The 25,113-nt window shown below is 51.4% G+C and overlaps 1 protein-coding gene across 1 annotated transcript; it reads right to left on the bottom strand.

Moving 5' to 3' along the window:
• Window positions 1-2,329: 2,329 nt before the first annotated feature.
• On the bottom strand, window positions 2,330-23,621 carry PTGS1 (prostaglandin-endoperoxide synthase 1). The gene is made up of 11 exons (XM_027035039.2): window positions 23,456-23,621; window positions 23,269-23,364; window positions 16,614-16,730; window positions 16,091-16,231; window positions 15,746-15,889; window positions 13,475-13,656; window positions 13,279-13,362; window positions 11,281-11,527; window positions 8,842-9,128; window positions 4,936-5,083; window positions 2,330-3,467 (listed from the first exon to the last, which is right to left on the bottom strand). The coding sequence occupies exons 1-11, from the start codon at window positions 23,460-23,462 to the stop codon at window positions 3,112-3,114; spliced, it is 1,809 nt and encodes a 602-aa protein (XP_026890840.1). The 5' UTR covers window positions 23,463-23,621; the 3' UTR covers window positions 2,330-3,111.
• Between the last annotated feature and the right edge of the window lie 1,492 nt (window positions 23,622-25,113).

The raw sequence follows: 25,113 nt of genomic DNA on the forward strand, positions 1-25,113 counted from the left end.
CTTTGTCTTTAGGAATTGGTTCACACTTGATCAAGTCTGAAATCCATATGTCTGGCTGCAAACTCAAGCAGAAATTGAGGCTCTATTCTTGAAGCAGAATTTTCTCTTCTCTTGGAGAACCTCACTTTTTACTCTTAATACCTTTCAGCTAAGTAGATGAGGCCCAGCCATGTTATCAGGGTAATCTTTGCTTAAAGTCAACTGATTGTAGATGTTAACCATGGCTGCAAAATACCTTCACGGCCACACCTTGATTAGTGTCTGATTAAATGAGTCCTGTAGCCCAGCCAAGTTGACACATAAAACTAACCATCATACCCACCAGATCAAGATTCCAGGAATGAACATTCATTTTATGAGCATTAAGAGGCTTCACTCTGAAGGAGTTTCCTTGATGTATTTGACATATGTTTCTACATGCAAAAATTTCACACACAGTTGTCTGTACAGAACAAAGTCCACCTAAGTTAGGTACCTGCATTCAAGAGAAGTCTATCCCCAGAAGCCATCCCACCCTCCCAACCGCACATCCCTCCACCTGGCTCCAACTGCTGTCATCTCTCAGCTGGACCATGGCCACAGCCTCCTCCCCATTCTTCCAGCCTTCGGTCCTTCCTGCTCTACTCTCTTGCCCACCTGGCACCACAGTGCTCTTTCTAAAACACTAGACTGATTGTGTCTCCCTCAATTAAAATTCCTTTCAGAACATCATAGTGCTTCTACCATTTCAGGCCAACAGCCATTAAGGTTTGGCTGCAAGCAATAGACATGAACTCTGACCAACTTAAGTGAAAGAGGAATTCATGGAGCAGCCCCCAGGATGGAAGGAAAAGCTAAGGTCTTGAGAAGGGCAGGAACTCAGGCTTCCCTAGTGACCTTGGAAGCAAGAACTAAGGAACAATCTTTCTGAGCCCAGCTGTGGGGAATGAATCAGTGGGTTGTTTCAATCTCTATGTAACTCCATTCAGGGGCCAGTTTATAAGGAGAGGGTGTCTGGCCAGGACTGATTCACAGACCCAAACCCTGGCCATGATAGAACACCAAAAGTGGAATTAAAGAGAGGGTGAAGATTCTCGGGCAAAGTAAGGTTATTAGCAAAGAGGGGAAATAAATACCAGGTAAGCAAAGACAAGACAACCATTTCATGCACACTTCTAGCAGCCAAAGGATCCCTGATCATCAGAGCAACTGGGGGGAGCTGACTGCATTCTTTGCATTCAACAGGACCAGGAAGGAATGGCTTAAGCAGTCCCCAGCCAACTAAGGAGAAACAAGGGCTTTCTGGACTATAAGACAGGAAGCCCAGCCCCAGGGATCCCATTTTCCCCCTTTGTTTCTGGGCCATTGTTTTTCCTAAAGAACTCTAAGCCCAAAGTGAGGGGAATGAAGGAACTTTCCTAACCTCTTACCTTTCCCCTCTGCCCTGTCCTCTCCTGGCTAGCTATGCGGAGTGGGTGGTCTATGTGGCTGGGAAAGGGTCTCAAGTCTTAGGGGCCAAGCAAGGGAAGGCAGAGTAGTATGGGTTAGAAGGGAAAGCATACTCACCTTGCCTTTGTCTTGTTTCATTATTTTTTTATCATCTGCTCTAGCCCCAGTGGAATGTGAGCTCCACACCAACAAAAGCCTTGTCTGTCTCAATCACTGCTAATAGCCCCAAGCCTGTAGCAGTGACTGATGTGTAGTAAGCACTTAGCAAAATCAATGTGACTGAAAGCATAGCATGCAGTAGCTACACCCCACCTTCTGCCTCTGACCCTGAGCCAGAGAGGCAAGATCAGGCCTGGAACTGAGTTAAATCAGGAAGAAAGAGGAATTTGGATGGGGGAAGAGCCCAACTCCAGATCCAGCCAGACCTGGGTCCTGGTCTGGCTCTGGCACCTGTGAGGCATGCCACTTGACCATCCTGAGTCTCGGTTTCCTCATTTTTGAAACGAGGATTATGCCACGTACTTCATACTCTTGGGTAAGAATAAATGAGAAGTAAATGTGGGAAATTGGCACACAGTAAGTGCTGTCCTCCCCAGATGCCCTCGTCTCTGCCCTTGTATTCTTTGTAAGGAAGGAAATTATTCTAATCAGATGGTGGGTACTGAATGCTCTGTCTCCTGGGGCTGGGGAGTTGTGGATTTCAGGAGAGCAGCCTGGAAGGGACAACGCCTGACCCACAGTGGGAAATGGAGATCAGTGGTGGAAAAGCTAGGTGATGACAGGCTCCAGGGGCCCTAGTGGAAGGTCTCAAGACCTGCCCATCAAGCTTGCAACTAGGAGAAAGGCCACACCAGTATCACCTCTGCTTCTGGAAATGGGATGAAAAGTGATACATAGCAGGCAATTTGGAAAAAGAATTTTATTAGCTTCATGAGAAACAGCTTCCATGAGTCAAGACATGGATGGCGATAGAACTCTGGTGGCTTCCAACCAATGGCCTGGAAAGAGCCCACCTGTTCTCCCTCCTTGGACCAGGGTCTAAGTTGGGGTCCTAAGAACACCCTACTTCCTTGCCCCCTCAGTGCAGGCACAGAGTTGGGAAATGCATTCTTGTTAGACCTTAGACCATAGATTCTCCTGCTCTGTGGATATCTTACCAAACAGGAAAATGAATCAAATCACCATTCTAGATATTCAGATCAAGACTGATCTGGCATACCAGTCACCATTCTGGATCAGGAACCAGGAACACAACATTCTGAATTGCCATTTGGAAAATCAACATTCTGGAGGGCCACCCAGAATTCTAGAATGCAAAATGAGAATCCCTAACTTTCTAGATGATTTCATCAGGAGCTCCACATTTCAGAATGCCTATGTTCCAATTCAACCAGAAATCTGACATTCTAGGTCATCAACCAGGAACCCGGTGTTCTGGGATGCCAAATAAGAATCGCTCCTAACATTCTGGATGGTCAATCAATAATTCAGCATTTAGAATAACAAACAAGACCACAATATTCCAGATAATGGGTGAGAGACACAAAGTTCTAAATGTTGACCTTGATACTCTCAATGCCAAACCAGATACCCAACGTTTAAGACTTTCAACAACCTTGGCCTCAACTTTCTGGGATGACCAGCACAAAGTCCACCCCCCAAGAGTGCTGCTGCTCTCCCCCCTCAGAGCTCTTTAGATGGCCGCTCCACACCAGGCCCATCATCCTGGCGGGGGTCGGGCACATGGAAGGAAACGTAGGGACAAGTCTTGGTGTTGAGGCAGACCAACTTCTTCAGCGTGGCTGTCTTGACCATATTGAAGCCCATCTCACCACCAAATGTGCTTGGCTTCCAATACTCTGGAGAACAGATGGGATTCCCTAGGAGGCCCTTGAGAGAAAAGGGGGCCCCAATTTCTATCATACTCTCCCCAAAGATGGAATTTGGATGGCACTTCTCCAGAAGCAGCCCTGGGAAGAACTCCAAGGCATCAATGTCTCCATACAGCTCCTCCAACTCAGCTGCCATCTCCTTCTCTCCTGCAAGGGGGGAAGCTAGAGTCAGAGTCATGGCACCATTAAGGTTAATGTGGGGAGGGAAACTTCTAGGCCCACCTTTTTCTGGAGAGGGTATGGGACTTCAGAAGAGCAACTGAACAATTGAGTACATGCCCTAACATCTGGCCTGGCTGACTGACCCTTCTCCATGGCTGCATCTAGGGAAGGAATGCTACTAAAGAAGGAATCAAGGGCCTGGATGGGCCACCGGACAGCATGTGACCTTGAACAACTCATGTCTCTTCTCTGTGCCCTAACTGCCTAATGGTGACAACAGGGAGACACTATCCATCTTGCTTCCTTCACAGGCAGGTTTCAAGGACGTATGCTAATTCAAGTCCCTTCATTCTTCTGGAGCTCAGAGATGTGATGTAACCTGTCCAAGCTCACATAGAGATTTAGTTATAGTGTTCTCTTCCCCCTCTGGACTGTCACAGGAAATTAAAGAGTGACAGAGATTGTGGTTCCAGAATTATGGGGAGCTCACTCCCCAGTCTATGAAGACCACATATTCACAGATAGTGGCGAAAGGGAGACAGACATTGAGCTTCCCTACCCATTTCCCTCTATAAGGCACACAGTTATGTCACACCCTGCTCAAGCCCTCCCACTGTTTATGACAACAGTTCCCAAACTCTTGGCAGTCCACAGCAGGAAAGAAAAGAAGAAAGAAGAAAGAAGAAAGAAAGAAAGAAAGAAAGAAAGAAAGAAAGAAAGAAGAAAGAAAGAAGAAAGACAGAAAGAAAAAGAAAGAAAATCCTCCCACTGTTTATGACAACAGTTCCCAAACTCTTGGCAGTCCACAGCTAGAATGAAAGAAGAAAGAAAGAAAGAAAGAAAGAAAGAAAGAAAGAAAGAAAGAAAAAGAAGTGTATATATTATACACACATACATATAGATTTTTGGCACCATGCAGGCCTACTGAATCAGAATCTTGGAGAGAGATATCTGGGATTTGATATTTTTAATCAGTTTCCTAAGTGATTCTGAGGCAACTGGTCCGTAAGTAGATATTTAGGAACCACTAGATAGAGTAAAACCCAAATTCTTTTACATAGAATCCAAGGTTCTACACAATTTGGCCCCTAACCCCACCCCTCCCCACACATAAGCACCTTGCTCCAGCCACACCCACCACTGTGCCCCCCCTCCCCCTGCAGGTTCATTCTTAATGGCTTCTGTGCCTTTGTCCCTTCTGTTCTTCTACCTAGAATGCTTTCCCCCTTGGTCTCCATCCAGAATATCCCTATTTATCTCCTTCAAAGCCATCTGAGAAACCACTTTCTTTCCCCAAGAGGGGCCATTTGTTCCCTTCCCACCCCTCACCTCCCGGACCCTCCAGCACGGTGTTCACACACCCCTCATGACCTCCACAGTCTGTTTCCACAATGTCCCCCTCACTTCACTGCGAGTCCCTCGAGGGACCCATGTCCAGGAAACAGCTGCTCACCTGTGAGCTCCTGAAAGGACGTGTAGGGTCTCAGGCCGAACCTCTTGCGGTATTCATTGAAGGGCTGCAGCCGCAGCTCACGGGATTCCTTGATGACATCGACAGCCACATGCAAGACATGGTGGTCCATGTTTCTACCCCCACCAATCTGCCAAGACATAAACATAGCTGTGGTCTGAGAGCCAGGCCACAGTATTCTAGAGGAGATCTTCAGGTTAGGAGCTCTTCCCAAGTGCAGACAGAGCATGGCTGCGTCCAGCAGCCACAATGCTGGGGACTCAGCCCCAGGTCTGCCACTGTCGTGCTCTTTCAGGAACACCCCTGTGTCTCAGCTTCCTCATCGTTAAAGTGGCAGTGGGCCAACAGGACCTCTCCAGTGGCTTACCAGCCACACTATTCCCTAATGCTTTGCATTTAAGTGAGAATCCCAACATCCTGTTACAAAAGGTTCTGCAAGTTTTAGGTTCAGCAACTAGGATTCCATAAAAGAAATGGCAGAATGGCACCAGCCAGGAGCTCAAGTAGAAGGAAGGGCATTGTGGCTCTGGAAATGAAATCTGGAGGGGCAGAGGGGGTTCTGAGACAGCACATGAGAAACAAATGAATGGACAGATGTTAGTTTTGGGAACCGAAACTTTATGGTATTCTTCAAATCTGTTTTAATCAAAGAATAGAGATGCTTAATCATTCAGCGGGGGTGGGGTGAGGGGGTGGGGGTTCCTGCTAAGGAGCTTTTTCCTACTGGTTTTCATTCCTGTATTATAGCATCGAGATTCAACAAAATTCTAATGATTAAAAAGTGAGGCACTGTTGGGATGCCTGGGTGGCTCAGCCAGTTAAGCATCCAACTCTTGATTTCAGCTCAGGTCATGCATGATCTCACAGTTTGTGAGTTTGAGCCCCATGTTGGGCTTGTGCTGTCAGCAGCTCAGAGCCTGCTTGGGATTGTGTCCCTGTCTCTCTGCCTCTCCCCGGCTCGCATACGCTCTCACGTGCACTCTCTCTCTCTCTCAAAAATAAATATTTAAAAAATTATCTTTAAAAAAAGTGAACCATTTTTTAATGTTTATTTATTTTTAACAACACTTTAATGTTTTATTTATTTATTTATTTATTTATTTATTTTACATTTTATTTATTCTCAAGTGCACCCGCATGAGTGGGGTAGGGGCAGACAGAGAGGGACAGAGGAATCAGAAGCGGGCTCTACACTGACAACTGCAAGCCCCCCAGGAGCTCATGAACCATGAGATCATAACCTGAGCCAAAGTCAGACGCTGAACCAACTGAGCCACCCAAATGCCTCAAAAGTGAACTACTATTAACCGACCACCACTAGAAAAGGGAAACTCAGAGCCAGAAGGTAGGAACACAGAGTAAGTATCATGTCGCTGCATTCACACCAGATAAAGCCACTCACGGAAATGCAGGTGACTAAGTCTGTTGTTTCTCCTTCCTTCTGCCCAGGTCTCCTGGGCAGGGAGCAGTCATAAGCTAGCAGGGAGGGAGCTAAAATCTTGCCATGAAAACTATAGTGTATCTACAACTTTAGCTTAACTAAACTTGGAGTTTAACTCCAAGACCAAGGGGTGGTGTAATATCCTGTGAAAGGAGTGAAAATAGAGTTCAGGTAACCTGGTGTGATCAAAAGTCTCCAGAGAAAAATTCTGATTCATAACAGTTAAGGAGTATTGGTCTAAAGAAAACTCTATTGCTTGGGATGAATTGATAATGTCAATACTTAAGAAAGAGTTCTGTTTAAATAGAACAAACATAACTGGGTGGGAAGGAGGAAAATCATAATTGGGTGAAGTCATGCAACTTGGAGCAGAGCAAAGCTAGCAGAGGCCAGTGCAAATGTCAGTTCCACCATTTACAACCTGTGGGACCATTGTGGGTTGATTTGTGTCCCCCAAAGAGATATGTTGAAATCTTAATCCCCACCACCTGTGAAGGTGACCTCATTTGGAAATAGGTGTAATCAAGTGAAGATGAGGTCATACTCCCTTAGGGGGATCCTGACAACCACTGATGTCCTCAGAGAAAACAGGGACTCAGGGAGACTCCATGTTGGCATTGGCATGAGGTGTCTAAGAGGATTGTCAGTAGCCAGCAGAAACTAAGACAAAGGCATGGGACAGATTTTCCCCAGGAGCTTTCAGAGAGAGCACATAGCCCTGCCCACACCTTCTACCCTCCAGAAATGTGAAATAATAAAATAAACTCAGTTTGTGGTCCTTTGTTACGGCAGCCCTAGGAAACTCATGCAGTGACCTTGAGCAAATTACTTAAATTTCAGTTCCTTCATATGCAAAAAATGGGGAAGGCAAGATCATTCACCTGATCCCTTGTGGTGACATTAGCAAGATAAAGTATGCAAATCAGTTATCTCAGTGTTGGTCACATGGTAACCCCCCCACCCCCAGACGACAGCCACGTGTGGCGATTATCAGGGGAAGCCGTTTTATCACTGCCCATGCTCTCCTGAACATCCTGAGAGTTGACACACTTATGACTTGCCTTGGGCCAAGTACAACCCCGGGGCTTTTTCCACAGCACCATGGCCGCTCTTTAAAAATGCTTTGGAAACGACACAGCCCCACACAAAGCTGCTATCTCTGTTCATCTCTGTGTCCCCACAGAGAAGAGAGGCCATAAATCAGCCAGAAGCTGCCCATTGGTGGTAGCACATGCTATTCCAATCAAATTACCAGCGGTAGACCTAAATCCACAGGGTGCCACAATATCATGATAGGGCTTAGGGAGAAGGATCAGAGAGAAGCGCGGGGAGCAGGGATAGGACAGAGGAGATAGGGACTTCCAAGCATGGGGGAGGAGAGATTCAGGAGGGAGCTGCTTAGAAATTCCAGGGAACGTGCTGTATTAATTTGTTAGGGTGGCCATAACAAAGTATCACAGCTTGGGGAGCTTAAACAACAGAAATTTATCAGTCTGGAGGCCAGAAGTCCAAGGTCAAGGTGTCAGCAAGGTGGGCTTCATTCTGAGGCCTCTGTCCTTGGTTCATCCATGGTCATCTTCCCCCTAAGTCTTCCCACTGTGCATGTCTATACCCTAATCTCCTCTCCGCATAAGGGCACCAGTCACAGTGAGGCCCATCCTTTGAGCTCATTTAACCTTAATGACCTCTGTAAAGGCCCTGTCTCCTAATATGGCCACATTCTGAGCACAGAGGGTTAGGACTTCAACCTACGAATGGGGGGTGGGGACAATTATGCCTGTAACGGAGGCCTGTAATTTGATAAAGACCAACTATGTGAAGACACCTTCGCATATATTACCGTGCCCTGAATGTCCTCACGGTCCTCAAATTGCCATGCCCTCTGACCTCCAGGCCTTTGCTATGCTGTGCCCTCCACCAGGAGCATGATCGTCCCCTGCCATTAACACAACCCCTCTCCCTGGGAGAGCTCTAGCCATCCTTTGGATCTCTGCGCAGACATCATTTCCTTATCTACAGCTCTCCACACTGGGTCACAAGCTCCTCCCCAAGTTCTCAAAGCACTGTGGGCTCTTTGTATTGTGGCTCTTAACATGCTCTTATAATTCTGATCATGTCTGAAGAGCACCTGGCACAGTGCCTTGCACATAGTAAGTGCTCACATGATGTTAGCTGTTCTATGGCTATTGTTCCTCACTAGGGTGTCAGTGGCAAAAGGACAAGGAGCCAAGAACCACGCTGACCTTGCTCACCACTCTATCCCCCAGCACCCAGAGTAATGCCTGCTATTGCTGAATGAACGAAAGACAAGAGGAGGAATAAAGGAATGGGTAAAGGAATGTCGGAGTGGCACCACCCTTATGGAACAGAAAAGCACACTGGGCTTTGGGTCTGGGTCTGTTGCACCCCAGAGCCCATCTGCCCTCCCCCACGTTCCCGAGGCTCACCCGGCCAGCGCTCTGGCGAGAGAAGGCGTCCACCAGGGCCTCGACCCCATAGTCCACCAGCATGGAGGTGTTGAACAGGAACTGCTCGTAGCTGTACTCCCGGGAGCCCACCTTGAAGGAGTCAGGCATGAGCGGGTGCCAGTGGTACAGCTGGTTGAACTCCATGGCAATGCGGTTTCGGTACTGGAACTGGACGCCGAACAGCAGCTCCGGGTCAAACTTCAGCTGCAGGAAGTAACCGCTCAACTGCTGCACATACTCCTCAATCACAATCTTGATGGTCTCCCCTGGGGGTGGGGGGTTGGGCAAAGTCAGGGGAGCACAGGGACTTGGCCACCTGGCTCGGGAGGCAGGCCAGCTCATGAATGGTGCTTGCTTCTCGCTTCTTTATTGTTGTTGGTGGTGAATTTGGGGGGCCACTTTCACTTAGTCTTTTTGTAACAGGGTGTGAAAATGGAGTTTTTTTTCTTTTGAAAGAGAGAGAAAGCATGAGTGAGGGAGGGGCAGAGGGAGAGAGAATCTTAAGCAGGTCCCACACTCGGCATGGAGCCCAATGAGGGGCTCAATCTCACAACCATGAGATCATGACCTGAGCCAAAATCAGTCATCAGGCATTTAACTGACTGAGCCGCCCAGGAGCCCCAAGAAAGGAGCTTCCTGTCTCATGTTGGACCAATGTCCCAAGACAAGAGTCAAATGCTATTCCCATATTCCAAAGGGATGTCATAGGCCCAGCTAAGCAGGACATGGAAGGAAGTGCCCGAGAATTGGTTTTGTGGCCTTATGGTGATCACCCTCCCACAAGATGTGGGAGTGGTCACAAATGATGAGAAAGTGGAGATTAACTTCATGGGGGCTCTCAGAGTGAGCCTCCAGGAGTGAGGACAGCTTCAGAGAGACCCCTCAGAGCTGCCGCAGGAGCAAAAGAGGCAGGCTGAGGATTTAAGATGAATCTAGTCCCATGTACATGTCTTGCATTTTCTTACACATCAGAACTCTCATGAACAGCTTTTCCTCTGCCCCCTCAGTAACCACCTTCAAGTCAAAGAGGCAGGGAAGAACCAAACTGAACGTTCCATAACAGAATGAAAACTGGTCATCAAGATAGGAAAAAGAACTGATTACTTTAGCCAATTAGCCATGAGACAAACTGGCTTCTAGCAACTTGATCTGGAGCCATGAGATTTGCCATCGGTAAGGTCCAGAGCCTGGCGTCACCATTCCTAGCCTCCCTCTCCCCTCTCCAAGCTTGAGCTGTGTCACCTCATCTGTCTGAACCTCACCTTCCTTCTCCGTAAAATATGCATCGTGATACTATGGATGGGACCATTGGGAATAGCAGACAGAAGCAGCCCGGCCCAGGGCCCTGTGTAATTGGGAGTATGACCACATGCAGGCAGGAAGGAGGATGGCTATGTGTGGGCGTGCGGGGAAACCCCCTCCCCCCACCCAGGAAGGAGCTCCGCTTGCGATGTGGTGCAAGAAGCAGGAGCTCCCGCAGCAGCCAGACCTCTACTGAGTGGCCTTGGAGATTTCACTTAACCTCTCTGAATCTTAATTTTCACAAGGGTAATCATATCTGGTTAATAGCGTTGTTGGGGGAAGGTTAACCGAAACACTGGACATACAGCTTCATTACCTTTGGTCACAGCTTCGACACCAGCTTCCAGCCACAGACTTGCCCTTTCTAGTCAGTCTCCAAAATGCTGGGACTTCAGCACAAGCCCCTTCTCCTTCTTTAGACTGTTGCTATCCCTGATGCCTGGCTCTTCCAGGCCCTAGTGAATCAGGCAATATAATTGGAACCAGCCAGGCCCAGTGATGCCCAGAGGCAAGGGAAAGTGGTTACTGGTGACTCAGAGTGAACACCGTCTGGACAGGGGTGTCAGGGACCAAGCTCCCAGGCAGGAAACCATCTGACATTTTAGGCTGCAGACTCGCCCCCGTAAGGGACACAAAAATATCTTGTCCCTGAGTCACCCAGTAGCTACCAAACTCCAGGAAGGCGGATGCATGCAGAGCAGAAACAGGATTCCTGAAGGCAGGGCAGGCTAGAATCTGACCTGCACACGCTGGGGATGTCACTGTGTGCTTCTGTGGTGGTACAATGGGGAGACAGATGGGGGTAGCTAATTAAATCTGCTGTAAGTCACCATAATTGACCATCACAGCCATCCATTTTCCAAAGGCCTAATATGTGCTAAGTGCTTTTCATCATCTCTACAAATCCTTACAACTATCATTACCCCCAGTGTCCAGATTTGGAAACTGAGGCTCACATAGGGGAAGGGGACTGCTCCAGGTCTTATAGCTGGTAAGCAGAGGAGGTGGGGTCCTAATCTCAGCTCTCTCTCCCCAAACCCCCCTTCCCCCCACACACCCTGCTTTTCAGGATGGAGGACATGACCTTCCAGGACAGGGCTGGTCTGGAGTCCTCACCGATAAGGATGAGGCGGGCCGTCTGGAAGAGTTGCTCATCACCCCAGGTGGGGTGCTCAGCCTTCAGCAGGTCACACACGCGGTTGTGCTCACGCAGCCAGAGCGTGGCATAGAGCATGAGCCCGGGAAGCAGCCCAAACACCTCCTGACCCACAGCCATCTGGCTCTGGGGTGGAATGTTTCGTGGGTAGTGCATCAACACCGGCGCCTCCTCCACCGATGGCGGGTACATCTCTCCGTGCAGCACCTGCGGGATGGGGCCGCCTGGCAACCTGGGGACAGAGCAGGTGCCTGCACCTGCCAGAGCTGACACCCTCCCTTCTGACAGCTGCCCATATCACTCAGGGCAACTGCCCATCTTCTGTAACCCAGGCTGATGGTTCTAGCCGATTCTAGTTCCTAAATCTTTCTTAGAACGGGTCCCTTTCTCTCTATCCCCACTGCCACCACCTGCTTCTAACCCACTCTCATCCTCCATGCTGACCCCTCTCATCAATGTCTCCCTACATTGACACTTGTCCTAGACAGTCCATTCCCAGTACCACAGCCAGAGTAATCCTTTAAAAAAACAAACAAAACCCAAATCTAGTATCATGCCCTGGCTTCACACCCTTCCAAGTTCTCTCTCTGCTCTTGGCAGAAATCAGAGATCCTAAATGCGGCCCCACAGGCAACTCCACCCTCGCCTGCCATCATTTGGGTGTCCAGGCAGCCACACTTCCCTTCCCTCACTCCTCCGAGCCACACCAGCTGCTTCTCCTCTCTAAGTCCAGGCACTGCTAGCTGGAAAGCCCTTTTCCCCGTCTTGGCTTCCTGAACTCATCATCCCTGCAGCTCTTGGTGTATCTGAACTTCCCAGGGAAGCCTGCCCTGCCCTCTGAACACTCACAGAGCTTTTTCCTAAGCGGGTGATCACAAGTGTAATTGATTATATGGCAGCCTTTTCAATCATTCAATAAATATACACCGAGGGCCTACTACATGCCAAATATTGTTCTTAGCCTTAAAGATTCAGCAGTGAACTTTGGGTTTGGGTTTGGGTTTGTCTAGATTTGTGTGGTCCAATACGGTAGCCAGGAGTCACGTGTAGCTGTTGAGCACTAGACATGTGGCTGGCGTGAATGAAGAACTGAATCTTTAACTTTATTTAATTCAGATTTACTGACACTTCAGCAGTTGGAAAACCTTTAAGTATGCTCAGAACAACGTGAGCACGTGAACCTGCTTTTCAGCTGTAACTTTATGAAATCTAAGTACAGATCAGATTATCCCCAATGAAAATTTGGCATCCCAAGTGAAATGTGCAATGAATATAAAATACAGATCACATTTCAAAGATTTAACATGAAAAAAAAGAATGTGAGCTATTTTATTCATAATTTCTGTATAAAAAATAATTTCTGTATCAATTACACATTGAAATGATAATATTCTGGCTATACATATAGGGTTAAATAAAATGTAGTATTAAAGTCAATTTCACCTGTTTCTTTTTACCTTTTTTAATGTGGCCACCAGAGAAACTGTAATGACATGTGTTGGTCACATTGCATTTCTGGTGGACAGTGTTAGTGCAAACAGAAAGTCGTGGATCTGGCATCCTAGTGTGTGGGTGTAGTGATGGGCTGTGGGTTCCTGAAGGTCAGGGCCCATTAACTATCCTGGTCACTGCTCCACTGTCTGTGCCAGGCACACCATAGTGTCCAAATGATATGGTGGAAAAATGACAAGTACATATGCAGACTGGAAATGTTCATCTTCTAGGAGATGGACACCCCAAAGTCCACCCCCCAGGAGAACATGAGAGGCTGTGTCTGCTCCTAGTGTGCTTCCCTTGCCCGGCTCCTTCCCCCAGGGTTCATTGTCTCTCCTCCTCACACACATCTCCAGCTCCTGCAGCTGGTCCTTGTAAGACGCCACTCAGGTCCCCCAGTGGCCTCTGCCAGGGAAGGCCACGGGAGGCCTTTCCCACTGCCCCATCTGCAACCACAGTGCTACCTGGTATTTGAGTTTCCCATCCTTAAAGAGCCGCAGCTGATACTGACGTTCCAGGTTGTCCCCATAAATGTGGCCGAGATCTACCTGAGGACAGAAAGAGGGTCCGGTCAGCGGACTGGGGTGCCGCCTCAGCGATGGTGACCTACATGTGCTAAGTTAGGCCCAGAGAAGTCCTGAGCCCCTCCTGGGTACTCACCCCGTGTCCCAAGGCCTTGGTGAAGCCAGGACCCATCTTGCCAGAAGTTTTGAAGAACTGGTGGGTGAAGTGTTGTGCAAAGAAGGCGAACATGAGGTTGGTTCCTTGGGGGTCAGGTATGAACGTCCTCCTGAGCAGGAAGCGATGGCCCAGAATCTGGGCATCTGGCAACTGCTTCTTCCCTGGTTGGGGAGGTAGGGAAGGGCAGTAGCTGTCTGATGTCTCAATCTCCCTGCCCCACAGCCTTCTGGGCTCACTGGACCAAACTGGTCCACACAGGAAGCCAGATCAGCCTTCCTCCTACCAGATGGCCCCTTGTACCTTTTCTACCCTAGAAGTATTTATGGGTGAAATGGCACGATATTTGGAATTTGCTCTAAAATACTTCATTAAAAATAAGGTAAGGGGGATAGATGATATAAGATTGGCAAATTATGGATATGTATTGAAACGGAGAAATGACTACATAAGAGTTTATTATACTTTCTTCCCAACTTTTGTGTGTGTTTATAACTCTGAAAAAAGTTAACCAAAAAGAAAGAAGAAAGAAACATAAATAAAACATAAATAAAGAAAAAAAAAACAAAACAAAAAAGATCTTGGACTCCCTGGCCCTGGAGCAAGGTAGCCTATGTTTGAATCTGGGTACGCCATTTGCTGACTGTGTGAACATAGATAAGTCATTTTACCTCTCTGAGCCTCGATGCCTTCATCTGTAAAATAGGACATCTGTAAAATACCTATCTTATGCAGTAGTTTCAGGAGTACATGAGATAATGTAAGCATGACTGAGAACTGGTGAGATGGGATCTTGTAAATCAAGGACCAGCGAACTTCAAGCTTTTTCTGTAAGAAGCCAGATAGTCGATCTTTCTTTCAGGTTTTGCCTGAAAAAGCTCTGTCACCATCCACTCTGCTTTGCTGTTGTAGTGGGGAAAACAGTCATGGTACCTAAGCAAATCAGCGTGACGAAGTTCTAATAAAACTTTATTCCCAAAACAGGAAGTGGACTGGATGTAGGCTGTGGGCTGGAGTTTGCCAACCTATTTTAAATATGCCAGTCTCTCTGTCTGGGGTAAAGACAACAGGTCATCTCAAAGCAGGTGTCTGTCATCATGAGAATTAAGAGCCTTCCTTAATTATGTCAATGTCAGATGCGTTGGTACCCAATGCCCATACAGAAAGGAGTAACTGAATTTTTGTATTTTGGTAAAGGCACCCTTTCATAGTACCTCAAGCAAGGCTCAGTGTTGAAGGTTCAAGATCAAGAGAACCTCTCTGGATTGAGATGGTCGATTGGTTTCCTCCATCAGGCAAGGAGATCAAGCACCCCAAAGGAAACTCACCAAAAGGGAAGTTGGAAGGAGTGGTCTGCACCCTATAACCTGGACTCACCCCTTGGATTAACATTGAACAGGGGCTGGTTCCAGCAAAGTGCTGGCAGAATCCAGAGACTCTGTAAGACCCAGCTATCTGGCAGAATAGTCATGCTTTAAACATAGGAGCTAAACATGTGAGTGCAAACCATCAGAGTAGTGCCCTGAGACCCAAATTAGGACATCAATACCTATGCAAGGTGCTGAGCCCACAAAAGCCCACAACCACAGGGCTGCACAGGACCCAGTGTTCAACAGTGTCACCATGTGGACAGGGATGGAAGTGATGGCAGCAGTGGACCAATGCCTCTCATGTCCCCTCTGTATTTGAAGCAGAATTCATGGCTCTGAACTGAGTAAACCCCTGGGTTTTCAGGCAGTCCGGAGTGGAGTGGGAAGAAGGACTTAGGAGGAAGATCCCTGCCAATGCAAACAAGTGGGGTCTTGGGAAACTAAAGAAAAAACTCTGACTTTATGTGTAACCTACACTGATGAAGCATGGTAAACTATTTACATCAGTTAAGAACCAAACATGGAGTCAGCACCCAACAAATAGCACAGTATTCCTTCCTTCCTACATTTCAACTCTTAAGTCACCCCCATTTCAGCAAGATCCCACCAATTCAGTAGACAAGGTTCAAGCAAAGAGGCACCCTGGAAATATGGAAGCACTAGTCTGACTCTGCCACTGACTTCTTAGGTGACCACAGGCAAGAGTCTCCACCACCCCTTCCTAGCCTCATTCCCCAGCCCTGTCCTTGTCCATGGTTCTGATATGTCGTATGTATTGCCTTTGACCACCCATCTGGGAAATGGGTCAATAATTGCTTTTTCACCTGCTTTTCCCCAAAGAGAACAGGGCATCTCCTGTGACTCCCAACCCCATCTCCATTACCTTTGGTTCCCATGGGCGTGGGGCAGTCTTGGGGCACAGAGGGCAGAATACGAGTATAATAGCTCACGTTGGAGAAGGACTCCCAGCTGATGTAGTCATGCGCTATGTTGTAGGTGGGAGGGCTGGGGATAAGGTTGGAACGCACTGCAGAGGGAGAATATGGTGATAAGGGGGTTCCCATCCCCAGTTACATCCCCCTCCCTGCCTCCTCTTGGGTTGGACTTGTTTAACCTGGCATCATAGTCTCCCAACCCACTCCCCTTATCAGATGCCAAGAATTCCAAGAGCTGGAAGGACTTCCTGCTCCCCAGAACGGGGGTGGGGGGGGTGCTACCCTCCACCCACCTGTGAGTACCAGGCGCATGAGCATGTCTCGGATGAAAGTGGCATTGACAAACTCCCAGAACCAGCGCCCATGTGTCAGCAGGAAGTGGAGGAAAGCGGGGCTGGGTCGCAGTGAATTCCGGAGCCAGGTCCATAGCTCGGCTGCAGGGACAATGGGAGCCACTCAGTCGGGCCTCCTAGTAGGACCAGAAGTGGCCCAAGTGGAAGACAGGAACCGGGAATGAAGCCAGGACAGAACCGGTCAGAACGTACGGGGCAGAGTAAGGATGGAACCTTGGAAGAGATGACACATGACAGAGCCAGAAGCAGATGTGAGAGGGCAGGGGACAGGGCGAGGGCATGAGGTATGCCAGGAGGGAGAGCTCTGCTTCAGCCGGGTCAGGGAGAGTGTCAAAGGTCAAAGCCAGGCAAGGAAGGAGAACAGGCTAAGGCCAGAGACAAAGGCAGGAACTGGGGGTCTCAGGACAAGCCCAAGGGAGCAAGGGAGCCCAGGACAGGAGTGGAGTCAGGAGGCCCGGCTCACGGATGGTGCAGTTGGGGCCAGAATATCCCGTGCGGGTGCAGTCACACTGGTAGCGGTCAAGGCCGAAGCGGACACAGATCCCCTGGTGTTGGCATGGGTAGTAACAGCATGGATTCACTGCAGGGGAGAAGCAGAGATCAGAGGTGACTCGAGGATGACCTCTCAACCCCTGTCCTGTCCCCGATGGGGAAGTATGGGGCCAGACATATGGACTCAAGTCACAGGTCTGTCCTAACTCACTTGGTGGCCCTTTCTGGACTTCAGTGTTCACCTAAGGGTCCTCTCTGCTCCCAAAGTTATGGCTGGAAGCCCCAGGCCCTGCCCTGTTCAGACCCTGTTTTGGTCTCTAGCCTAGTCCACATGGGCCCCAAAGGGCAGTCCCCGCCTCTTCCCTGATGCCATCAAAATAGGGCAGGGGGAGAGTTCAAACACCAAATTGTGACACCAAAAGTTAGGAAACAACTGATAAGACACAACAACCACAGGCTTCTAGAGCATTCACTTCTTGCCCAGTCAGAGCCCAGCACCAAGGGCTGGGTTTGTGAAGTTCAGGAAAGGGATAAGGATGGGGGGATCCTCTCAGACCAGCCCACAAACTCTAGGTACCTGGACACTGGGAAGATGAGATTGTCCACCATCCCTCTATTTTTGTAGAAGTGGGGGAAGAGCAGGAATCATAATGCCCACTTGCAGATGGGGAAACTGAGGCCAGACAAGGCAAACCCCACACAGGTCACCTAGCAAGTCACACCAGACAAAACCAACCTTCATTTACACCATACCACCCCCACCCAAGACTTGACATTCAAGTCCAAGGAAAGAAGTTTCCCAGAACCCTGTGGACAAAGTGTGGGTTTGAGGGGATCTCAGCCCCCATTCCTGACAGGCCCAGCCTTGGCCTATGTCAGAGCATACTCTGGGCTCAAGGATCTTGAGGATGGTCAGGCACCAAGGGACAGGGGAGATATAGTTGGAAAACCCTCCTGAGGGGGTGAGGGGAGCTCTGGCATCAGCCCTCCTGCCTCTTGGAGAAGTCCCCACCAGGAATCTCTCCTTATGTCTAACCCAGGTCTTGCTGACCACAGCCCCTTTGCTCGAATCTGCACTGCTTTAGTGATTCTTCAACAGCAGAGGTAGACTTCTCAGAGCTCATTCAGTGTTCACCACAGCTCAGCAAAGGAAACTGAGGCCCAGGGGGAGGCGGAGGCTTGGCCAAGGACACAGAACGGAGCAGGACCTCCTGCAGACCCAGGTCTCCTGGATCCTGGCAGGGGCTGCTTCGCCAGCTTCACACAGAAAATGCCAGACTCCCTTCTGCAAACACACTTCCTTATCTAGGCTCAGAGCCAACATTATAGGGAACGCCTATTCTTTGTACAACGGATTATTGGGGGCCAAGAGGGTAGCAAGAGGTGGCAGAAGGGTGTTGTGGTTAGAGGGCATGGCCCTGGGCAAGGACCAACCCCTCCACTCTTAGCCTCTTCACTTGGCAGCATGGGGCCTAGAGAATAGGGTCCTCATGGCCCTGACCCAGGAGAGGGCCCCAGCGGCAGTGCCCCCACACCCCCCTACACACATACACTCAGGCAAGCAAAAAGAGAATCACAGGAATCATGCAAATAGTTTTGCTTAAGCCCTGGCAACTCCCCACAGCCCCACAATGGCATCTCTGTGGCCCCCGTAGGGAGTGCAGAAGGGAGGGGCCTACAGGAAGAGGGCTGGATGAAATGGCCTTATCAAGCTGATACAGGCAGACCCAGCAGGCAGGACACAGCCTCCCTTCCCACAGCCATGTGCCCAGAAATGCCAAGGGGCGGGGGGGGAGTGGGATTATTCCCACTGGGATTACTCACCCCAGCGGGCTCAGGGCTCTGGAACTCTCCTCACTGATCCCTCCTGCTCAGGACACTCTACCTACCTGCTTAATACACCTGCCCAGGACCCCCTGTAGCTCCCCACTGCCCAGTCCCCAACCCTGGGCACACAGGGCCCTTTAACCCAGATGGACATCAGTCCTACTGCTAAGCAGGCATAGGAGCTAAGGCCCAGCCCTTCACTTGGCTCAGTTTCCCCACCCTAACCACTGTAGGGCTTTCAAAAGAACCTCAAGAGGGCCTTCTAGCTCATTCTGTGGCAGCCCCATCCCTTAGCCCCAAAGTCAAAAGCTCTCCTTCCTTTTGCCCAGACCACGGTTCTTCCCTAACAATCCCCTCCAGGGTCATCTGACCCTCCCAAAGAGCTCATGCCTTGCCTCCTCAGGAAACCTCCCATGAACGTCCTTCACTCCACTCTGTGTTCCCACTCAACCTGCTCTTCTCCACCATGAGCCCCCAGGGGAAGGGGCAATACTTTCCCCACTTTCTCCTCCCTAACACAGGCCATGCACACACTGGGGCGCAACCCAAGTCCTGGAGAGATCCAGCCACCCAAGGGATCCAGATGTGGTGGCCAGAACTCAACAGATGTTTGCGGAGTCAATAAAATGAAGCCAGGAGAATGGCTACCCCGAGCTTGGCCGAAGATATCCCTCATCTTCCCAGCCCTGGCTGCTGGCTCAGAAGGCTAGCCTGGAGGCTTCCTGCTTCCTGCCCTAGAGTTCTGCCCCAGCTCCTGCCCGCACCCCTCTCCTGCCAAGAGAGGCTATGTCCACGCAGAGGCTCCTCCCTCCCAGACCCACCATCCAACCTTCCCTCCCTCCTCCTCCACGATCTTTCCATAAACACCAGCTGCCCCTGGAAGGAAAAGTTCTCCCCAGTGAGGAAAACAGCTGCCTCTGGGGCCCCAGGGTGTCCGGGTGAGCAGAGCGGAGTCTAAGTGTCTCCTCCCCGGGATGCGCCTGACCACGCTGGACTGTCACAGTCGCCGGGAAATCCGGGGCTCTAGCGACTGACCACTCCACAGCCTTGCGTGCCCCCATTCTTTCTATCTGCCTGGCACTCCCAGGAGGGTGGGGAGATGCCCTGCAGGGCACAGAGGAAGAATTCCAGGCTCAGCATCAGGAGACTGGCCCAAGCCCCACTGCTTTGAAGTTCCAGAACTGAGACTTGGATTCCCTCTCTTTCCCTCCCTTTCTCTCCCTGGAGGTTTCCAGGCCTGGATCTGGGAAAAGGATGGGGTGGGAGAGGCACTTAGATCCACAAGCTGGGAATGACCTCAGAGGGATCACCATCCCCTGCCACAAGAACTCTGGGAACTACTCACAAAGAAAGGCCTCCCTTCAGTCTAACTGAAGTCTGGCATGCTTTCATGCCGGCCCAGTTCTGCGCTCAGTGGAGGACACCCTGCATAATAAGCCATCCAGAAAGAGAACTGGAGAGGTGCAGGCACCGAATCTACCAAGTTCCCAGCACAGGGCCAAGTGCCAGGTAGGTGCTGGGGGAAATGTATCAAGAGAGCGGGAGAGCGGCTGCTCTTTACTGGTCGTGTGTCTTTGGGCAAGTCCCTTCCACTCTCTGGGCCTCATTTTTCCTGTGTCTCCCAGAAGGGGGACAGGGCAGGTGGGCTCTGAGGAGGCCTCCTTTGCAGCCTCCCCTTCTTTATTATTTGCATCAGTATGAATCCCCTGGCCCAGAGCAGAGAACCTTGCAACTTGGTCTCACTGAATCTTCAAGCCACCCCGGAGGTGGGGTCGATCAGTATGCTCATACCGCACACATTCCCACAAATAAGAAGTATCCAGAACTGCTCGGCTCCAGAACTTTCTGAGGATTAAGGCAAGGAAATGTCCCTCAGCCCAGGAGTCAGAGCCCCGGGCACAATGAAGAAACACCAAGTCCTCCAGGATGCACAGACACCAGGCAGCAAGAGGGACCCTTAATGGGACTGAACTGAAATCTCTTAAGAATAATATTTAGAGAAGCTCCAGGAGCTTGGCAACCAAAGAGGAAAAAAAAAGGCCCTGACTAGCCAGACCTGGGCCCCAGCCCCTACACTCAGCCAGGCCAACAGTCAGGGGCCGGGCACCCCCACACCAGGCCCCAACAGCTGGGCCCACAGCTGGAAGAGCCAACTGGAGAGGAAGCCCCCTCATGGCCCACAGACCCGGCTGGCGCTGCAGATAGGAGACGGCAGGCAGCAGGGAGGCCTTGGCACAGGCTGGGTTCCCCTCCCCATGGGCCAGGGCTAACTGGCCTCAGGCCCCTCTGCCTAGCACAGAGCTCCGATTGCCAGGTCACGCCGTGTCCCTAGCCAAGGAGAAGGCACTGAGTCAAGTCCAGGGGCTAGAGGGGATAAGTTTGAGCATTAAGACTCCCGTGGCATGGCCTTGCCCTCCAAGCCTATCTCCTCCCCCACACGGAGAAGCCAAAGCAACAATGTCCCCTGTCACCTGCCCTCAGCTGAGTCTGCAGCCCTCCTCTGCCGGGGGTCAGCCTTTGCTGTACCTCTGAGGCACAGGCTCTGGCTTCCCGGAGCAGATGCCCAGACATCGTGGACCTCAGTTCACTCACAGACTGGAAGCACAAAGTACTGCTGCACCCAGCTTGTCATCGCTCTGTCCTTGACCCTTGCAGCAGCCTCTTAAAGGTTTCCTGGCCTCCAGTCTCAACCCCAAGTCCCCTATGCAACCAAATTACCCTCAGGCCCGAGTCCTGGCACCTCACCCACATTGCCAGCCAGCACCTGCCCCTTGTCCTACGGCTCCCTATGCTCCTGCCTGCCTCCCGAGGTCCAGACCTTTAGACTCCATCTCTGCCATTGCTTCTATCAGAAAGACCTTACAGGGTCTCACAGTAAAGCCTCAGAGCACTTACCAGCACTCACCACCTCCTTCAGGGTCCAGGTCAAACGTCACCACCTCCAGGATGTCTCCCTCGGTTCCTCACACTTGAGAGGGAACTTCTCCCCACCCTGAGCCTCACACACCCCTGTGCGGCCCTCACCCATGGCCCTGACCCCTTTGGATGACAGTCTGTTGGCGTTTCTGTCCCGTATGAGATGGCGGGCCCCTCCCGGCCCCGTGCCTCCAGCTCCAGCCAAAAACTAGCTTAAAGCGAGCCATTGGGAATGTTTGTGGAGTGAAAAGAATAACTCCATTTAAACACTTCTGATATAAAGATAAGTAGAAAAGACAAAAACAAAACGGCACAGACCATGGTTCACTGGGTGTTAGTGAACACACAGGAAGACGGGCAGACCAGCCCTTCGTATCCCCATCCCCTTGGATGGGGCCTCAGAGGAAGTGCTGTGCTGATCCACGGGCTGAGGAGTCGGGTCACTGGGGCGGCCTGGTCGGCCCTGGCTCTGCTGCTGGGGTCTCAGACAGATGGGCTCTCCCCTCTGGGCCACAGAGCTCCCTTCTGTAAAATAGGTCTGACACGTCTCCCTGGCAGGGCTGTTGTGAGCACCAAGAAATGGAAGCCCATAGCTGGGCCTTGGAAACTGTAAAGTGCTGGCCACATGAGTCTTCTTCTTCCCACTAACTGGGCCTTTGCTCATACCCAGTCTCTGGAGCACCCCCCATCCTCTTCCTGGGTTCCCCAAATGCCACCCACTCAAACCCTCTCTCTCTCTAGGAAACCTGGTCTGATTCGCAGTCCACATAGACATCTTTCTTCTCTCCTCTGAGCACCAAATCGCCAGAGCATCACAACAGAGAGCTCAGCCCCTTTCCCCACCCGCATCCTCTCTTGCCCCCATTTTACAGATGGGAAATGGAGACCCAGAGAGGGATGGATCATACAGCTAGATGGTGAAGGAAGCTACGTCCAGGCCTTGCACGCACGCACGTGCGCACGTGCACACACACACACACACACACACACACACGAGCAGTAAGCTGGGGGAGAGAGGCTGGCTAAGGGTGGAGCTGAATTCCTCCACTTGGAACCTGATACACTCATGGGGAGGGGGGTGCAGGAGTGGTGGAATTTTACAGGATCTGACTTTCCCCATCATCTTCTGGGTGATGAAACCAAGGAGGGCAGTGGTGGGGGTTGGGGGAGGAGGGGGACTGTCTGTGTAAAGAGTTTGCAAAGTGCCTAGAGCAAGACAGATTCAAGTTCAAACCCTTAGACCACCATGTGCTGAGCGAGCTAGAGAGAATTACGGCACCTACCTGCGCCTAACTCACCTACCCATTGGGTGAGGATGTAAACCTCGGGGAGGCAACCCAGCTCTGTACATAAATGTGTTTCCACCGCCCCCCTCCCCGGGTCTTCCCAGAACGGCTGCTGTACCCGGACCCTCACCAAGGGAGACCTTCTATCCCCGGGCTGAGAATCCCCATGGGTTCCCAGAAAGTTAGAGGCTGGACAGGTGCCTGCTGCTTCCTCAGAAAGAGACCCCCAGCCTCACCCCCCGCAGGAAACAACGGGGTTGTTGGAGAAAAAGGCAGCCTGGACAGCTGGGGGCCCAGAACAGGTGAGGGGGCTGGAGAGGGGCTGTCCGTTCTCTCAAAGCCGCCGTGAGATCCCAGTCTGTCCTCTCCACCCCCCTCCCCCGCAAAGAAAACCCCTGTAGAGCCCTATCCAAGGCCACACACCCCTGGGGGTCTCCAGAGAACCCCTCTCCCGCCGACTCAGGGCCCTCCCCCATTCCAGGCACCGAGAGCAGAAAGGGGAAGCTGGGCTTGCCCGAAGGGAGAGCAGGGGGAGGGGCCAGGCCGGGGCTCAGGACTGGAGGCTCCCCGGGGTCGGGGGGGGGGGGGGCCGCCTACCCGGCGCGGGGGCCCGGGAATCCGCGGGCAGGACCTGGGGCGGCTGCAGCAGCAGCAGCAGCAGGAGCAGCGGGAACCGGAGCAAACGACTCCTCCCTGCAGAGTGAGAGACATTAGGGCTGAGTCTGGCATTCAAGGCTCCGCCAAGGCAAAGGCGGATTCCTGGGGACACCGGGGTCGGACTCACGGCTCATAGTTCGGCAGCGCGCTGGTGCTTGCGGGATGTAGACGGCCAACTCCTGGGGTGCGTCTCTGCCCCGAGCTCTGGCCAGCCCGGCCCGCCCCCTCCCCACCCATTCCCTGGCTCCACCTCTCCAGCCAGCTGTCACCTCGGCAGCGCCGCCGCCCACTTACTTCCTCCGCTCCCGCCCTAGCCAAAACATTTTATTAATTATTCTGATTGCAACCAAAGCAGTTTTTCACCTGAGACCCGTGAGGCACGTGAGCCTTTGAAGCCCGGTGGCACCAGAACCGTATCCGTTTGGCAGATAGGAAACTGAGGCCCAGGGATTATGTGCAATGCTGAGGTCACCCGAGGCTTCAGGGCAGAGCCGGGAGAATGCCAGGCCAGAGGCGCTGGCCTGAACCACACACCTTGACCCCCAGAGAGGAAAGGGGGCTCCAAGGAGCAGTCCAGGCTGGGCTGCACATGGTTTCCTGGATGGGCAACCCACTACCCTCAGACCCAACAGGGAGCACAGGAAGGCTCTGCCCTCTGAGGCCCCGGGTCGGCCTGAACCTCTGCTGCCAGAAATGAAAACCACAGGCTCCAAGTCCAGGAGACCTGAGCTCAAATCCAGACTCTACAGCTTACTAGCTGTGTCACTTTGGACCCGGTATTTACCCTTTCTGGTCTTCAGTATTCCCATCTATGAAACGGGGATAATCATAAGAACCCTCCCAGAGGACTGATGTAAGATGCCTCGAGAGGCACACAAATCTGTTGATGCAAGCCTCGGGTATCAGGAGGCATGGTTTTCAGAGATCTCCCAGCTCGTGGCTGGCCAGGGCTGGCACTCTAGCCAGACTCACATCTACCTGCCGACTTTCCGGAACACCAAGATCCAGCTCCTCGATTTTATAGCTGGGGCGACAGATCCTAGCAGGGGGAAGGGACGGGCACTAGGTCACACAGAGTCTCCTGGTCCCCGCACCCGAGGATTTTCTCCTTTGGTTTCCCCAGCACGCTGAGCCATCCCGTGGGCTCCACAGCAGGGAAGCTGAAGGAGGTGCCCAGGCATCCTCAAGGTGCAGGGTGGGAACCATGCCAGATGGGGGAGGGCAGACCTGCTGGGAAGCCCCTCCTATGTCCCCACCCGAGCTGTTCCCATGCTCCACTGGGACAAAAGCCAGCTGCTCCAGGGAGACAGAGCAAGCCAGGGCAGACTCGAGGAGGGAGTGGGGCAGATAGAGGGCCCTGGGGTGCTGGGACAGGCTGCAGCTCCCCCACACACGCATCTCCATCCTCGACCCCAGATCCAGGGCCCCCTGGTGACTACCCAGACAGGGGCGAGGAGCCATAAGTCATGGATAATCAGTAAAAGGAATGGGCTCAGCATGGAGATCGGGAGTCCAGGTACCCAAAGAAAAGGGGACTTTCTGGCGATGAAGAAAGCAGAGAAGAGCTTGAATGAGGCCCATTTCTACTAGCAGGGTCCACCCTCCCCTTGAGGCTGTGGGCCCAGCAAGTTACCGCCTGGACCTTCTGCTGACTCCTTACTCTGAAGCCACCCACCGTGCTCAAAGGGATGAACACTTGGGTGGCCTTGGCCTTGGGAGAAGGAGCCTCAGGCTAGGAGTCAGGAGAACTGAGTTCAAGTCTCAGTTCTCCCGGGGACTGACTGA

The sequence above is a fragment of the Acinonyx jubatus genome, chromosome D4 (genome assembly GCF_027475565.1).
Source record: "Acinonyx jubatus isolate Ajub_Pintada_27869175 chromosome D4, VMU_Ajub_asm_v1.0, whole genome shotgun sequence".
In the NCBI taxonomy this organism is placed as follows: domain Eukaryota; kingdom Metazoa; phylum Chordata; class Mammalia; order Carnivora; family Felidae; genus Acinonyx; species Acinonyx jubatus.